The following is an 18998-nucleotide window of genomic DNA, read 5'->3' as shown; positions in this document are numbered from 1 at the left end:
TCTAATAATACCATCATCTTTTGAACAAAGATTTATCAGGATATAATAAAGTAGTTGAAATTAACATAAGAAGTTTGGGGTATATTTTAACATATTGCACTTAGTGAACTGGTCGAGTTATATGTAAGCCAGGTAAGTGATATCAGGTCCAGTTGTGCTTCTTGTTGCATCTTGTACTTTGTCTTTCAAGTGTATGTATGCTTATATTTGCCACCAAAATACAGGAAGGCCCATCTGTGCTTATTTTCTATATACACTTATTTTCATCATTGTGTTTGTTATTCAGATTGAGATTTTATGGTAAATTAGTTGACTGTTACATTATCCTCCCTTTTGTCTTCTAAAGATTAAAGTCAAGAAAACAACGAAGGCCAGTTATCGTACATATGGTGAGCTCTACAATGGACTGTGCACAACAACAGGAGAGGTTCCTATAGCTTTGTATCGTACGGACGAACATATGGCAAACTCATATGAGGAGGAAAGCATGGTCAGAACAGTATTATTTTCTAAATATGGTACATGACTTACATTTTTAAAAATGAAAGATGGACAGCGCAAACAAAGTTAACACAGAAATTATATATTACAGCTCTACAGTGCTTTAGACAGGTGTTATAAACATGTTTACATGCATTTGTCATGAGAGATTTGCACACGTTAGGTTTAGAACATAACATTTGTATTTGTTTTACTTGTTATGAGTAGATCAGTTCAAAGGCATGTCTGTAGATTTCTCTTTTATCCATTATGAGTGGACCAGTTCATTGGCATGTCTGTAGGCTGTTGTTTTACATGCTGTGAGTGGAGAAGATCTGTGGGCATGTAGTAGATTTTTGTTTTATCTGGATTGAATGAAGCAGTTCTGTAGGCCTGACTGTAAATTGGTGTCTTATCCATTATTAGTGGAGCATTTCTGTAGGCCTATCTATAGATTGGTGTTTTATCCATTATGAGTGGAACAGTTCTCTAGGCCTATCTGTAAATTGGTGTATTATCCATTATGAGTGGAGCAGTTCTGTAGGCATATCTGTAGATTGGTGTTTTATCCATTATAAGTGGAACAGTTCAGTTGGCCTATCTGTAAATTGGTGTTTTATCAATTGTGAGTGGAGCAGTAGTGTAGGCCTATCTGTAGATTGGTGTTTTATCCATTATGAGTGGAACAGTTCAGTTGGCCTATCTGGAAATTGGTGTTTTATCCATTATGAGTGGAGCAGTTCTGTAGGCCTGTCTGGAAATTGGCGTTTTATCCATTATGAGTGGAGCAGTAGTGTAGGCCTATCTGTAGATTGGTGTTTTATCCATTTTGAGTGGAGCAGTTCTGTAGGCCTATCTGTAGATTGGTGTTTTATCCATTATGAGTGGAGCAGTTTAGGCCTGTCTGGAAATTGGTGTTTTTTCCATTATGAGTGGAGCAGTAGTGTAGGCCTATCTGTAGATTGGTGTTTTATCCATTATTAGTGGAGCATTTCTGTAGGCCTATCTGTAGATTGGTGTTTTATCCATTATGAGTGGAGCAGTTTAGGCCTGTCTGGAAATTGGTGTTTTATCCATTATGAGTGGAGCAGTAGTGTAGGCCTATCTGTAGATTGGTGTATTATCCATTATTAGTGGAGCATTTCTGCAGGCCTATCTATAGATTGGTGTTTTATCCATTATGAGTGGAACAATTCTCTAGACCTATCTGTAAATTGGTGTTTTATCCATTATGGGTGGAGCAGTTCTGTAGGCCTATCTGTAGATTGGTGTTTTATCCATTATTAGTGGAGCATTTCTGTAGGCCTATCTATAGATTGGTGTTTTACCCATTATGAGTGGAACAATTCTCTAGACCTATCTGTAAATTGGTGTTTTATCCATTATGAGTGGAGCAGTTCTGTAGGCCTATCTGTAGATTGGTGTTTTATCCATTATGAGTGGAACAGTTCTGACAGTTGGCCTATCTGTAAATTGGTGTTTTATCCATTGTGAGTGGAGCAGTAGTGTAGGCCTATCTGTAGATTGGTGTTTTATCCATTATGAGTGGAGCAGTTCTGTATGCATATCTGTAGATTGGTGTTTTATCCATTATGAGTGGAGCAGGTCTGTAGGCCTGACTGGAAATTGGTGTTTTATCTATTATGTGTGGAGCAGTTCTGTAGGCCTATCTGTAGATTGGTGTTTTATCCATTATTAGTGGAGCATTTCTGTAGGCCTATCTATAGATTGGTGTTTTACCCATTATGAGTGGAACAATTCTCTAGACCTATCTGTAAATTGGTGTTTTATCCATTATGAGGGAGCAGTTCTGTAGGCCTGTCTGGAAATTGGTGTTTTATCCATTATGAGTGGAGCAGTTCAGTAGGCCTATCTGTATATTGGTGTTTTATCCATTATGAATGGAGCAGTTCTGTAGGCCTATCTGTAGATTGGTGTTTTATCAATTATGAGTGGAGCAGTTCTGTAGGCATATATCTGTAGATTGGTGTTTTATCCATTATGAGTGGAACAGTTCTGACAGTTGGCCTATCTGTAAATTGGTGTTTTATCCATTGTGAGTGGAGCAGTAGCGTAGGCCTATCTGTAGATTGGTGTTTTATCCATTATGAGTGGAGCAGTTCTGTATGCATATCTGTAGATTGGTGTTTTATCAATTATGAGTGGAGCAGTTCTGTAGGCCTGACTGGAAATTGGTGTTTTATCCATTGTGAGTGGAGCAGTTCTGTAGGCCTATCTGTAAATTGGTGTTTTATCCATTATGAGTGGAGCAGTTCAGTAGGCCTATCTGTAGATTGGTGTTTTATCCATTATGAATGGAGCAGTTCTGTAGGCCTATCTGTAGATTGGTGTTTTATCCATTATGAGTGGAGCAGTTCAGTAGGCCTATCTGTAGATTGGTGTTTTATCCATTATGAGTGGAACAGTTCTGACAGTTGGCCTATCTGTAAATTGGTGTTTTATCCATTGTGAGTGGAGCATTAGTGTAGGCCTATCTGTAGATTGGTGTTTTATCCATTATGAGTGGAGCAGTTCTGTATGCATATCTGTAGATTGGTGTTTTATCCATTATGAGTGGAGCAGTTCTGCAGGCCTGTCTGGAAATTGGTGTTTTATCCATTGTGAGTGGAGCAGTAGTGTAGGCCTGTCTGGAAATTGGTGTTTTATCCATTATGAGTGGATCAGTTCTGTAGGCCTGTCTGTAGATTGGTGTTTTATCCATTATGAATGGTGCAGTTCTGTAGGCCTATCTGTAGATTGGTGTTTTATCCATTATGAGGGAGCAGTTCTGTAGGCCTGTCTGGAAATTGGTGTTTTATCCATTATGAATGGAGCAGTTCAGTAGGCCTATCTGTATATTGGTGTTTTATCCATTATGAATGGAGCAGTTCTGTAGGCCTATCTGTAGATTGGTGTTTTATCCATTATGAGTGGAGCAGTTCTGTAGGCCTGTCTGGAAATTGGTGTTTTATCCATTATGAGTGGAGCAGTGGTGTAGGCCTATCTGTAGATTGGTGTTTTATCCATTATGAGTGGAGCAGTTCTGTAGGCCTGTCTGGAAATTGGTGTTTTATCCATTATGAGTGGATCAGTTCTGTAGGCATATATGTAGATTGGTGTTTTATCCATTATGAGTGGAGCAGTTCTGTAGGCCTGTCTGTAGCTTGGTGTTCTATCCATTATGAGTGGAGCAGTAGTGTAGGCCTATCTGTAGATTGGTGTTTTATCCATTATGAGTGGAGCAGTTCTGTAGGCCTGTCTGGAAATTGGTGTTTTATCCATTGTGAGTGAAGCAGTTCAGTAGGCCTATCTGTAGATAGGTTATTTTTTTTATCAGTTATGAGTGGATTGATTCAGTAGGAAGGTCTGTTTATCCCTGAAGGAATTAAATATACACTATTAGACAGTGAAAATATGACTGCTATTTCAGTGAAATTCACTAAAATCTCAATCATATATGGTTATAAATTTTGAACCAATGTTCTTTTTCATGAAACTTTTGCTTGTTATGCATATCTTGCCTTGACATTTCTCGCATTTGTAATCATTCTTATAGCCTCAAGGTAAAGGTCACTATGTGTACATGATATATGTAATACAATGAAATTTTAGCATTTGTGGAAAACCAAAATAGTTACATATGTAATTATTGTAATTTTAAAGGAATAATTGTTGAAAGAAAAACACTTTTTTTATATAGAATATGATGCACTGATGAGTGGGTGGCAGTATATCTGGTTTTGGTGTTTGATTTATTAAAGTGGGTGGCGGTATCTCGGGCTTGGTGTTCGATTTATTAATATGGGTGGAGGTACATGATATCTCTGTTTTAGTGTTAGATTTATTAAAGCGTTGGTGCTCAGTATCTGTGTTTGAGTGTTAGATTTATTAAATTGTTGGTGCCCAGTATCTGTGTTTGAGTCTTAGATTTATTAAAGTGTTGGTGCCCAGTATCTTTGTTTTGGTTTTTGATTTATTAAAGTGTGTGGATGTACCTGATATCTGTTTTAGTGTTAGATTTATTAAAGTTGGTTGAGGTATCTCTGTTTTTGTGTTAGATTTATTAAAGTGGGTTGAGGTATCTGCTATCTCTGTTTCAATGTTAGATGTATTAGAGTGTGTTGGTGCCCAGTATCTATGTTTTGGTATTTGATTTATTAAAGTGGGTGTTAGTACCTGGTATCTCTGGGTGTTAGATTTATTAAAGTGGATTTTGGTATCTCTTTTTTTGGTGTTAGATTTATTAAAGTGGGTTGAGGTATCTGTGGTTTAGTGTTTGATTTATTAAATAAATAAAGATGAGGTATCTGTGGTTTAGTGTTTGATTTATTCAATAAATAAAGAGTTCACTGGAACAAACATATTTTTTCTGTACATGCTAAATGTGTACATTTATTGAATAATAATAATAATAATAATAATAATAATAATAATGACTTTAAAGAAGCTTATTTGGTCAACTGATCAATCTTCCATAAGCTTTCTACAATTGCATTTGTACATCCAGTGTATGTATGTATGTATGTATATATATATATATATATATATATATATATATATATATATATATATATATATATATATATATATATATTAAAAATATTACTATCATAAAGGTTATATAATTTGCAATTCATACTATATGGAGATTCCTACCCAGGTCTGCAGGTAAGTGGAACCCATCACCTTGCCTGCACACACGAGCCCATATTCCCTCATGACTAAGCACACATCACCAAAAATGATGTTACTCAGTCGGTGTTATATGCACTTGTGTGGAGCAGACACACTCGCATGATGACCTAATAATTAATTCTCATTTATCTACAGTCATTCCGGATTCCTATGAAAGAAATCAAGGTATATAAAATTAATTACAGAGAATTGTAAATATACACCAGACAGAATGGAGAGTGCTACCCCTGGATTCCTATAGAAAAATGCTTGATTAATAGTACTCAGAATTAATATTTTAATACAAATGATGCTATCATACAGGTTAGAGAATTTTTAATTTGTACTCTACAGAGATTCGAACCCAGGTCCACAGATAAATGGTACCCATTGCCTTGCCTGCACACACGAGTCCATGATCCCTCACGTCTAAGCACACATCACCAAAAATGATGTTACTCAATCGGTGTTATATGCATTTGTGTGTAGCAGATATTAATTCTGCTTATGGGTTCGAATCTCCATAAAGTACGAATTAAAAATTCTCTAACCTGTATGATAGTTTCATTTGTATTATAATAATAATTCTGCCAACTATTATCAAGCATTCTTCTGTAGGAATCCAGGGATAGCACTTTCCGTTCTGTCTGGTGTATATTTATAATTCTCTCTCTCTCTCTCTCTCTCTCTCTCTCTATCTATATATATATTGCACAGTTTTTACAAGAAGTGGTATCTATAGACAACAATGCTATTAAAATCTAGACAATTGATCCACCACTGCAACAGACCTGCCAACCCTTCTGATTTTGCCATGTCTTACAAAAATTACCCTCAAATTGCATACAAGCAAAAACTATGGGAAAATGATTATTGCCAAAAATCCAGATAATTGTTATATCTGTGTTTGATTTGGATTCAGGTTTCATATTAGAATTAGTGAAATTAGTCAGGGAACCAGACTAACTTTACAGCAGCACCCCAGATGCTTTAAACTGCACCTATTTGTTCATGCGAAGTGTCTGCATGATCAAACTGTTGATTATTTAATTTTTTTTTAAATGAGGTCCAGCAAGTGATGCATATTTAAGACAAAAAGGGCAATAAGCCTCTTGAAAAGTGTTAATAATAAACAGAAGAATAAAAAGAAAAATTCAGATTCTTGTGAATAAAAGCTGGTATAGGTATAATGATGATTCAAAGTGTAAATGAACATTTAATAAAACTTACATTGTTTACAAATTATTTTGTGATTTGCTCTTAAGGGCTCTGAAACCAATACCACGAAGATAAATAAAGTACGCGTGTACTTTACAAACTTTTCAGTTGAACATAATGTTTATCATCACTGCATCTCACTTTTAATTATGTTTTCCAGCTTTACAATAGCAGTTATTGATATTGTGTTACACCTTACCAAAAACTGGTCAATCATACAGGAAAAAAATCAACTGCCTTACTGAGACGGACTCATCAGGGTTGGCAGGTTTGCTACTGCAAAATATGCAGAAGGCTTTAAGGATGAGTACACACAGGATTCATACAAAGAGTAGTAGCGAACATATGTAACACATTGTACATCATATAACAAATTATGTTTTAAAGAGTAGTAATACTGATTTAACTCATTCGGCCCCAATTCCGCCTGTAGGCATGATGAGGCTGTACCATATTTCCAAGCTCTGCAGCATCAAGGTCATTTAAGATACACCAACGTGGGTGGTATTACAAAAAGGCAGACAAAATATAGCTCTAACATGATACCAAATAATCTGGAAGTTCTGGTTGCACTACAAAATACAGAGGGAAAAACCTTACTTTCTGGACCCGGTTTTCTTTCACCCAAAATTTGCTTGTGGTCAGAATGCGATTTTGTGTATGGATTTTAGACCTTTTGGCCTCAGATCTAAAGCAGACTGGTCTGAACTACACACAGACAGGTGAACCTTTGAAAAAACTAGGATAAGGTGGGTGTTTGGAATAAAGAGCGGTCTGCATACGAAAATAATGGGTCCATTAACCTTTTATCTCATACAAGCGTCTTTGGACGCCTCTACTCCATACGCATGGAAGAGCCTTCAACACCTCAACTCCATTCACATGGAAGCGCCTTTTGACGCCTGCTGTAAACATCAGCCATTTTGAGCTGGTTTTTGGGAAAACCCACCTATTAGATGCTACATTCATTTCTGTGAATGACAATTACGTCAGATCACGTGGTCACTGTTTATGCACTTGTCGATATCTGCTATTTAAAGTAACTGGGTCGTAATCTCCACTCTCCAAAATGGCGGTCGCAGATTTCATTCAGTACTTATGAAGTTTTCACGATTAGAATCACAACTAGGAAAGATTCAATAACTTAAGTAAAGGCTCTGATATTGATGTAGGCGGCAATTATTTTTTATAAATTATCAAATTCAGATGATTTAGTGATGTAGACACAGACGAAAAACATGTAAATTTCGAGTATGGGAAATAGCAGCTACAGTTGGTCACGCGGCCTCACTGACATGACGGTGAACGAGTTCTCTCAAGATTTTAAAGCAGATAAAAAATTCTTCCGTGAAAAATAATTACACAGCTATAACAATCGGACTTTACTCTTAAATTTTTCCACAAATAATAGATGTGTAACAAAAATGTAAAATGGTTAAAATTGCTGTTAAACGTAACATACACTACATTGCTTAACAGTTCACAGGAAGGCTATGCATATGCGGTCTACTAGGTAACAGGTGTTTTATTTATAGCGCGCTGCACTTTGTCACTATGCTCTATGAGGTAAAGAGTTAAGCAAAAAGGAATAAAGAACTCCAACTTTTACCATTTTGCTCATGCGCAAGCAAAATAACCAATGGAAAATGATGTTTCTAATACAACTAGGCATTAGTCTCATGGAAAATCTGTTGAAAGCCGATATATTAGAAATAGCCCCCGAAATGTCTTTCCAACGTGCATTTTCAGGCAAAAGTGACAAAAACCTCCGGGGCTGAATGAGTTAATGGGAGAATTTTGGTGACATCACCAAATCTGAATATTACTTATTTATTTCATCACTTGTGCATCAGTATTGCACATAAGTTACAAAAAAAGCCATTCTTTGACAATTTCTAAGAAATTTCCATAAACTTGATTAACTGATTCAGCCCCAATCCCGTCTGTAGATGTGATGAGACTGTACCCTATTTCCGAGCTTTGCAGCATCAAGGTCATTTAAGATACACCAGCGTGGGTGGTATTACAAAAAAGCAGACAGAAATAGCTCTAAAATAATGCCAAATAATCTGGAAGTTCTAGTAGCACTACAAAATACAGAGGAAAAAAACTCATTTTTTGGACCCGTTTTTTTTTTTTCCTCACCCAAAATTTGTTCGTGGTCAGAATGCGATTTTGTGTATGGATTTTTGGCCTCAGATCTAAGACAGACTGGTCTGAACTTCACACAGGCAGGTGAACCTTTGCAAAAACTAGGATAAGGTGGGCATTAGGAATCAAGAGCAGTCTCCATAAAAAAAATAGTGGGTCCATTAAGCAAAAAAAAAAAAGGGCATTAGGAATCAAGAGCAGTCTCCGTAAAAAAAATAGTGGGTCCATTAAGCAAAAAAAAAAAGAACTCCAACTTATACCCTTCTGCTCATGCGCAAGCAAAATAACCAATGGAAAATGATGTTTCTAATACAACCAGGCATTAGACTCGTGGAAAATCTGTTGAAAGTTGATGTATTACGATGTATTCAGAAATAGCCCCCCCCAATGTCTTTCCTACGCGCATTGCAAGAGAAAACGACAAAAACCTCAGGGGCCAGATGAGTTAAACAAAATCATACAAATGATTGTTTCTGTAGATGTTGACTTGGAAGCTTTTTTTCGAAAGCTTGGCATGGGTCAGCTGACTTTATATTAGGTGGTATGGAATTCCAGTTTGGCTCCAGAAAAAGCACAACTCTTCTTATCAGACTCGGAACTTGGTTTAGGTAAATATCTTGCTGTTTGAGCTGGATCTTAGTTTATGCACATGTATATTTCAACAAATTTAAAGTTACATTTAAGATAATCAGGAGCCAATCCATGTAAGGATTTATTGACAAGTAAAACCTTATGAAACTGAGTTCTCTGTTGAAATGGAAGCCGCTGTAGGATTTAAAAATCTAAATCTGTATCATGGATAACTCTAGCTGCTCTGTTTTGAAATTTCAGTAATCTTTCCTGATTTTTTGTGTAACACTATTACCCAAGATAAAACAACAATATTCTAGGTGTGGCATGATTATGTATTGTAGGACATCTTTCTCTGTTCTTAAGGGAGATAAGATTTTCATTCTGTTAAAGAGATAAAGCAGTGAATTAACTTTTTTAAATGACTTTCTTGTTGTAGGAGAACAACAACACCGCCAAGCCAAGGTTTAAGCATGACTTGAGGAAAAACTCATCTGTGTGCATGTCAAAACACTGGAGTACAAGTTACAACCAAGAACAAGCTGATATCTCAGATCTAGTGCGTAACAGGATGAAAAGACTGGCACTGTGTGAAGAAGATTACTGTAAGTGTTGGTCATTGTGAACTTTTTTATTTTTCAGATGAATTTTTTTCCTTCACTTTGATAGATAGGTTGGTAGCTATATACCAGTACTACTACTGCTAATTTTATATTTATACAAGGTAACGCAATAAATGTATATCATTTCAGAGCCGCTTCATGCATTTAGCCCCCAAAATATCATCTTGTCCAGATTAAATAACATTATTGCATACTGTCATTTGCAAAAGCTTGTAACTGCTAACATTACTGTATATTGGGAATTTTTCAAAGTGTACCAAACTAGCTGTGTGCAAAGGCAGTGGAGAGCATCATAGTCCAATATTGTAACTAATGACTTATTTCACAAACAAGTGTTTTCTCAACATACCTGCAGACCTTCCAGGAAGTGTTCATGCATTTTTGAGACTCAGACGTTGCTCCAATAGGATCATTGCACTTGACCCAAATAAATGACAATTTATAAATGTTAAGAACTTTTTTACTCATATTAAGCATCCAGTAGAACAAAAGTGTGTGTACGATTTAGATTTTTACATAGCTTTAAAAAAAGTTCAGTCATATTGCTTTGATGTCTGCAGTGTGGCTGTTTATAGTGATGTCTAACACTGGGGCATCATGCCAAGGACATGTAAAATGATGTCCCACCCAGTCACAATATCTTGATACCAGGCCAACCAGTCCTAACACTAACCTCTTAATGCTGAGTGGCAAGCAAGGCAGGTGTTAGTTTATTTTTATAAGTCTTTAGTATGACCCAGCCAGGGTTGAACCCTTGACCTCCGCACCCATGTTGGATGCACTAATCACTAGGCCACTGGAATGATAGAACAAACATAAATCCTGATCCAAGGTGCATTAGGTGATGGCAGATCAGGGTGTTTGTTGTTTGCAGATTGATTAGACTTGCACGTTCTGTATATGAATACCTGCTCATATCAAAATAAAATATAGGATCACCATCCTACTTTGTATGGACTACTCCATTGACCTGTATGGTTAGAGCATCCACCTTGGGTTCAAATCTCAGCCAAGTCATACCAAAGAATTATAAAAATGGTACTAACAGCTGCCTCACTTGGCAGTCAGCATTAAGAGGTTATGATAGGACTGGTTGGCCTGGTATCAGGATAATGTGACTGGGTGGGACATCATGCTACATGTCTGCAGCATGATGCCCCAGTGCTAGACATCACTCTAAACCGCAGACCTCGTAATGATTATAACTAAAATTGTTAAAGCTATGTTAAAAATCTTAACACACACACACACACCCACAGACACACACTCTTACTTTGTACACATGATACAATGCATCCAGGTTAAGGGAGATAACATTTCAAGGCTAATCTTGATATTTAAAATATGCATTCATACCACCTGCCAGTATCCTCAATCCATGTTCTTAATTACAAGAATTGTATGTGTCCCTGTAAATTGTATGTGTCCCTGTAAATTGGACAGCAGTAGCACAATACATTTCATAGCATTAAGTAAATTTGTGCCATTTATCAATATTTTATATCTGGGGGGTTTTTTTGCAGGTGAAATAGAAAGCTCAAAGAATGAGGTATCCTATGTCATTCTGAACCCTTCTCCACAAAGGACACTAAAAGTTGGGGATCTAGTGTAAGTATCTATTCTATATAAAAAAAGATCCTGTACATTGGAAAATCATTGCGTTGAATTTTAAATCAAATGATGATCCTGGACATTAGAAGGTCTTTGCATTGAATTTTAAATCAAATGATGTTCCTGGACATTAGAAGGCCTTTGCGTTGAGTTTTAAATCAAATAATGATCCTGGACATTAGAAGGTCTTTGCGTTGAATTTTAAATCAAATGATGATCCTGGACATTAGAAGGTCTTTGCGTTGAATTTTAAATCAAATGATGATCCTGGACATTAGAAGGCCTTTGCGTTGAATTTTAAATCAAATAATGTTCCTGGACATTAGAAGGCCTTTGCGTTGAATTTTAAATCAAATAATGATCCTGGACATTAGAAGGCTTTTGCATTGAATTTTAAATCAAATTAGTCTTGGATGTTGGGCATTGATATCTTTGCTTTGAATTTTAAATTAAAATAAGGATCCTGGGCATTTGAAGGTCTTTGCATTGGATTTTAAATCAAGATGACGTTCCTAGATATTGGAAGTCCTTGCATTGAAATTTAGTCTTTCCTGTTTTTACAGTGATAATACATTATTAACTTAGAGATTAATATTTCGGTTTTTACTTTGCATTCACTTCAGTGTTGTAGTAGGTTTTTCAAGTAAATTTAGTCACAGAGTCACATTTAATTTCGTTTGTGGATACATCTTAATATACAACACCACTTTACCAAATGTAGGTCAGTGTAATCTATATTTAACTCATTCTCGACTTTTGTTAAGGTTTTCATTTACCTCATTTTCGTGTGTACTATTGCATTGGAAGATATGCAGCTCTGTTCATGGACACATCTTTTTGGGTATAAAAAAAACAAATAGAAGTAGGCCAGTTTGACTTAGATTCCACACTTGAATGACTATGTTATCCCCTGACCAACAGAAATGGGTGGTGCCATAATTTTTTGCCCATTCATTTATGTTCATTCATTTATTATTTTCTTTGCTACCGCTTCCGTATTTTGTTACCCCTCAATATCTTAAACCATATTTCAACTGCAATTATGTTATTTGGTATGATGATGCATTTCAGGAGGAGTAACTCAGTCATTCCCCAAACTAAGTCGCTGTGACTTAATTTGAATGCTTTAATGACTTGTATTTTAAGCAATTCATTGATTGCACCCTTAATAGCTTATACAATATTTCAACTTTACTCATGAACATTGGTATGTATTGGTTGAAACATATGGATTATGTAACCCAGTAATGCCTGAACTAGGTCAATACAAGATAATCTGCATGCTAGATTGACATTGATATTTTCAGCTGTTCATTTACTATATCAAACCTTATATCACCATTACTTATGAAAATTGATATATAGATACATCTTGATGAAAGCAACATAACCATACCAAAACAAGACCACTTTGACCTAACTTTCAGGCTTCAATGACCTTTTTTAGCTGTTCATTGTTACTCCTACAATAATTCTTGCATTCTTTTTCATCTACACTTGCATTAATTGGTATGTAGAAACATTGGATAGGAGTAATGCAGCATACCAAAATTAGATCACTGTGTCTAAATTGTCACTCTTAAGTCATACCTGCCTATCCTTACAATTTTGCCATAAGTCTTACGAAAATGACCATTAAAATACATGCATGGAATAAAAGCAAAAACTATAGGAAAATTATTGTTGTAAAAAAATCTGGATAATTGGTTCATCTGTATTTGGTCTGGATCCGGATTTCATGAAAAATAGTGGGCTTAGTCAGGGTACCAGACTAACTTTACAGCAATACCTCAGATGCTTCAAACTGTACACATTTTGTAATGTAAAGCATCTGTATGATCAAACTGTTGATTTTAGAATTTTAAAAAATGGCTTCCACCAAGCGATGCATGTTGAAAAGGAAACGGAAATTAAGCCTCTTAAAAAGTGTTAATAATCATCACAAAATAATAAAAAGGAATATTCAAATTCTTATGAATGATATCATAAAGGGACAAAATTATATTTATTGGATATCACATGTCAATTTGAGTATGTCACCTGGCGGAATATATGATTACCGTCAGCATCTGAAATGAAGAAGAAAAAAAGACTTAAGTTGAGCAATAGGAACAAGCCATTGAGCTGCATAGAGTTTGGAACTGAAGTTTGTGCAACTGTAAATGAGATAAATAAGGTATACATGTACTTTACAAATGTTTTAGTTTAACATAATGTTTACATTCACTGCACCGCTCCGGTGGCTGAGTGGTTAGAGCATTCATCTCGGATGCAGAGCCGATAACTTTTTTTACCTTTTATATATTTGGTAATTCATTCATTGCACTTTCAGAAACTGGTATTGTCTAGTCTGGCAAAATTCATTTTCCCTATTTTAATAGCTGCTATGTATAGTGTACTTTAGACTAATTCAGGCTGATTTTTTAACACAAGGGAGCAGTCATTTTACTTAGCAGTGTGCTTAAATCATGTAAAATTTCCAAAAGTACAATATCCAAAAGAAATATCATCCACATTACATTAATGTAGCATAGAGGTATGCCAACATTCTCTCCATTGTGCATGTTTTAAATGCGAACTACTTCACCTTACATACGTCACTCTCTCAAAAGTACATATTATCTGGTGAGCGCCCCCAATATCAATGCCTAATGTGCCATATGACATCATTACAGTATGGACATCATTGATGTGATGTCTGTTATTACCTATCATAAATACTCTGTTATAAGTCGAACTGCAAACTTCATAGGTCCATATCTGACATTGTATAAAGTACCAGGAAATCTCAGTCTATGTAGTTTGTTAGAAGTAATCTGTAGCACAAACAACATATACCCTGATTTGCTGGCACATTATGGGACAGAAGAATAAGGTCTAAGAGTTTTGCAGAAGGACATAGCATGCTTGAGAATATATACAGAATGTGTAATGCGCTGCTATGAACTCTCACATGGTTGCCAGCTCCTGTCTTTTATTTTGGCGTTCCAATAGCCCTAGTTGTTCCTACTTTTTTGTCGGACTTCCTATTTTTCTTAACTTTGTCCCTGCTATTCTTCTATATTATATATATATGGTAAACATTACTGTTTTGTGAACTATATATATTGACAAGCTCAAAACTAATTCTATCACATAAGCAGTCACTTAAAAAAATAATGATGAAATAGAAATGTTGAGATGTGACACAGATTCTGCTAGGGTTGCACTAGTTGGCATAAATCACCCATGCCATAAAGGATATAGAACCTTGGAAACTCACTAGCAATTCACTAGCTGGCATAAATCACCCATGCCATAAAGGATATAGAACCTTGGAAAATCACTAGCAGTTCACTAGTTGGCATAAATCACCCATGCCATAAAGGATATAGAACCTTGGAAAATCACTAGCAGTTCACTAGTTGGCATAAATCACCCATGCCATAAAGGATATAGAACCTTGGAAAATCACTAGCAGTTCACTAGCTGGCATAAATCACCCATGCCATAAAGGATATAGAACCTTGGAAAATCACTAGCAGTTCACTAGCTGGCATAAATCACCCATGCCATAAAGGATATAGAACCTTGGAAACTCACTAGCAATTCACTAGCTGGCATAAATCACCCATGCCATAAAGGATATAGAACCTTGGAAAATCACTAGCAGTTCACTAGCTGGCATAAATCACCCATGCCATAAAGGATATAGAACCTTGGAAACTCACTAGCAATTCACTAGCTGGCATAAATCACCCATGCCATAAAGGATATAGAACCTTGGAAAATCACTAGCAGTTCACTAGTTGGCATAAATCACCCATGCCATAAAGGATATAGAACCTTGGAAAATCACTAGCAGTTCACTAGTTGGCATAAATCACCCATGCCATAAAGGATATAGAACCTTGGAAAATCACTAGCAGTTCACTAGTTGGCATAAATCACCCATGCCATAAAGGATATAGAACCTTGGAAAATCACTAGCAATTCACTAGCTGGCATAAATCATTCATACCATTAAGTGTATAGAACCTTGGAAAATCACTAGCATGTAACTAGATGGCATAAATCACCCATGCCATAAAGGATATAGAACCTTGGAAAATCACTAGCAATTCACTAGCTGGCATAAATCATCCATGCCATAAAGTGTATAGAACCTTGGAAAATCACTAGCAATTCACTAGCTGGCATAAATCATCCATGCCATAAAGTGTATAGAACCTAGGAAAATCACTAGCAATTCACTAGCTGGCATGAATTATCCATGCCATAAAGTGTATAGAACCTTGGAAAATCACTAGCAATTCACTAGCTGGCATAAATCATCCATGCCATAAAGTGTATAGAACCTTGGAAAATCATTAGCATGTAACTAGATGGCATGAATCATCCATGCCATAAAGTGTATAGAACCTTGGAAAATCATTAGCATGTAACTAGGTGGCATAAATCATCTATGCCATAAAGTGTATAGAACCTTGGAAAATCATTAGCATGTAACTAGATGGCATAAATCATCCATGCAGGCTTTCTGTTGCTGAAGGCCAATCAGATCTGAACATTGGTGTCATACTGAACAAAATTCAATTTCAAACATTCATTTTTTTATATTTGATACGAAAAGTCTGTGATATGTTAAAATTTAATAAATTTTAAAATGCTCATTCAGCTGTTACATTCTGGATAATTAGAAACATGTATTTACTTTTCTATGTACATCTTTATATGGGGGTAAATATTCAGTTGAATGCACACCATTCTATACATTTGATGACTTCGGATTGTTACGATCCATAACTGTAAAAATATACTGGCATTTGGTATTAATGCACGATGTTTTTTGTTAGTTGCAGTGATTAGTCATTTGCAGGGTAATAATACTGTATGTTGAAATAAAAGTACTTATTTTCACTTGTCCGTGTTGACACACATGAAATTCAGTCTTGGAATGGAAAGGTTAGATGTGTGACATGTACTATAGAATCAAAGATTGAACATTTCTATTGACTGCCAGATCAGCTATATAAGTTTAAATGGGTGTGTAATGCAATTCAGGTAATTTGCAGTAATGTGAATGACAGTACAGTATCCTGGTTTTAACATGAAAATAAATGGCATTAATTTGGTTTTAACAGAAATGTAAATGACTGTAATCAAGTTTTAACACAAATGTGAATGAAATAATCTATTTTTAACACAAATGTAAATGAAGTAATCAAGTTTTAATGCAAATGTAAATGAAATAATCTATTTTTAACAAAATGTAAATGACAGTAATCAAGTTTTAACACATATGAATGAAGTATTCTGTTTTAACATACATGTAAATGACAGTAATCTGATTAACACAATATATGATTGACATTAATCTGGGTTGAACACAGGTCTCCCTGAAAAATTCACATAGAACAATTGTAAGTAATATGTAAATTACTTATTTCTTTCTAGATATGTGATACAGCCAAGCTCAATGTTTGCTATTCCAAGTCGGAGAAATCCTGCACGTGCAAAGGTTCAGCATCCATGGACCCAACCAATTTCCAGAAAACATAACCAATCTGATGACACTGATGCTATTGTAATCAATTTTGGGACCAGGTACAAGTTAGAAAAGAACAGTTCTGCTTGAAACAGTCAAAATCTTTGTGCCTAGTTGATTGTAATGAATTTGAGGGTCACATTCAAGTCGGAAAACAACAGCTGTTCATGAAACGATCAAAATCTTTGTGTCTGATATATTATAATAAATTTTACAGACACGTTCAAGTCAAAACAAAACAGTACTGCCTGAAACAGTTAAAAAATCTGTGACTAGTTTATTTTTGTTCATGTCAAAGTTCAAAAAGAACAGCTCTGCCAGAACCACATATATTTTATATCTGATTTATTATAATCAATTTTAGGTCTACATTCCAGTCTGAAAACAACAGTTCTGCCTGAAACAATCAAACTCTTTGTGACTGGTATATTTTATCAATTTTTGAACCAACTCTGGGTTAGAAAACAACAGTTCTGCCTGAAACAATCAAAAGCTTTGTGAGTGGCTTTTGTTTTCTATATGACAAAAGAAAATTCTTTGCATATAATTTTCTTTTCTTTTCTGCATTAATGATGGGAATGACATTTTATTCCATTTGCTTATGTAATTTTATTCCATCTATTCATCTATTGTATTTAGAAATTGTATTTCATCTATTCATCTTTTGTACAATGAAATCATATTCCATCTATTCATCTTTTGTATAATGAAATCATATTCCATCTATTCATCTTTTGTATAATGAAATCATATTCCATCTATTCATCGATTGTATAATTAAACTGTATTCTTTCTATTCATACACTGTTCTTGATGAAAATGCGGAAATAGTTTTTGCCCAAAAGATCAGAAATCATAATTCTCAAATGGTCAGATATATGTAGATCTGAAATTAAATTACAGGTAAATGTGTTGTTTTTATTCTTTTCATCATTTTTGTTGTGTTTTTTTTAGGCCTTTCGATTCAGAAGTTATAAAATTCACTAATATGCAATAGTTTCCATTTTTTGTAACTTTTTAATATTTATTTACAAACCCTTTATTATGTATAGTATTCACAACTGATTTTAAGTCATCTTGCATTTCAATAATTTCTTTTATTTCTCATTTTGTTTATAGTTTACTTTTTTTAAATTAATTTCCACTAGAATTTTGATATATTTCATGCATATTTAATTGTATCAATGTTTTACATTTTTGTTTTTGATGTTTTTTCTTACTAAAGCTTTGCGATAATTATTGAAGATTCTTATCAGCATGTACGTCTTGTTACAGCCAATAGCCCTTTTGGAAAAACAGCACTTAACATTTTCCAATTTTGCAGTGAGCTTCATGAACATTTTGGACATTCCTAGAACTTGGGACCAGCAAAATGTTTGTTTTGATTGAGAATTTTTATTTTAAAATTACATTACAGTATTCCATAGAAAATCTTTTTCATGATCACTGATCAGTAAGAAAAATAATTAGCCATAATCAGTTATGATTGAACAGCAGTGCAATTCTTGGAGCCTGTAACAATCATTTAGGGTTCAGTAATACTTCTTGGAGCCTGTAACAATCATTTAGGGTTCAATAATACTTCTTGGTGCCTGTAACAATCAATTATGGTTCAGTAGTACTTCTTGGTGCCTGTAACAATCAATTATGGTTCAATAGTACTTCTTGGTGCCTGTAACAATCAATTATGGTTCAGTATACTTCTTGGTGCCTGTAACAATCATTTAGGGTTCAGTAATACTTCTTGGAGCCTGTAACAATCATTTAGGGTTCAGTAATACTTCTTGGAGCCTGTAACAATCATTTAGGGTTCATTAATACTTCTTGGTGCCTGTAACAATCAATTATGGTTCAGTAGTACTTCTTGGTGCCTGTAACAATCAATTATGGTTCAGTAGTACTTCTTGGTGCCTGTAACAATCAATTATGGTTCAGTAGTACTTCTTGGTGCCTGTAACAATCAATTATGGTTCAATAGTACTTCTTGGTGCCTGTAACAATCAATTATGGTTCAATAGTACTTCTTGGTGCCTGTAACAATCAATTATGGTTCAGTAGTACTTCTTGGTGCCTGTAACAATCATTTAGGGTTCAGTAATACTTCTTGGAGCCTGTAACAATCATTTAGGGTTCAGTAATACTTC

The 18998-nt window shown here is 35.1% G+C and overlaps 1 protein-coding gene across 1 annotated transcript in view; it reads left to right on the top strand.

Moving 5' to 3' along the window:
• LOC149771459 (potassium channel subfamily T member 2-like) overlaps positions 1 to 18482 on the top strand; it is a 153812-nt gene extending 135330 nt beyond the window's left edge. The window contains exons 24-27 of the mRNA XM_089948428.1: positions 347 to 499; positions 9536 to 9698; positions 11240 to 11324; positions 16764 to 18482. Coding sequence (XP_089804554.1) covers positions 347 to 499; positions 9536 to 9698; positions 11240 to 11324; positions 16764 to 16944 — 582 coding nt within the window. The 3' untranslated portion in view covers positions 16945 to 18482. The remainder of the gene's footprint in view (positions 1 to 346; positions 500 to 9535; positions 9699 to 11239; positions 11325 to 16763) is intronic.
• The last annotated feature ends 516 nt before the right edge of the window (positions 18483 to 18998 follow it).

Source organism: Sinohyriopsis cumingii, unplaced genomic scaffold, assembly GCF_028554795.1.
Source record: "Sinohyriopsis cumingii isolate HCF-2022 unplaced genomic scaffold, ASM2855479v2 utg001837l, whole genome shotgun sequence".
In the NCBI taxonomy this organism is placed as follows: domain Eukaryota; kingdom Metazoa; phylum Mollusca; class Bivalvia; order Unionida; family Unionidae; genus Sinohyriopsis; species Sinohyriopsis cumingii.
Note: the sequence above shows the minus strand (reverse complement) of the source record. Positions and strands in the feature narration are given on the sequence as shown.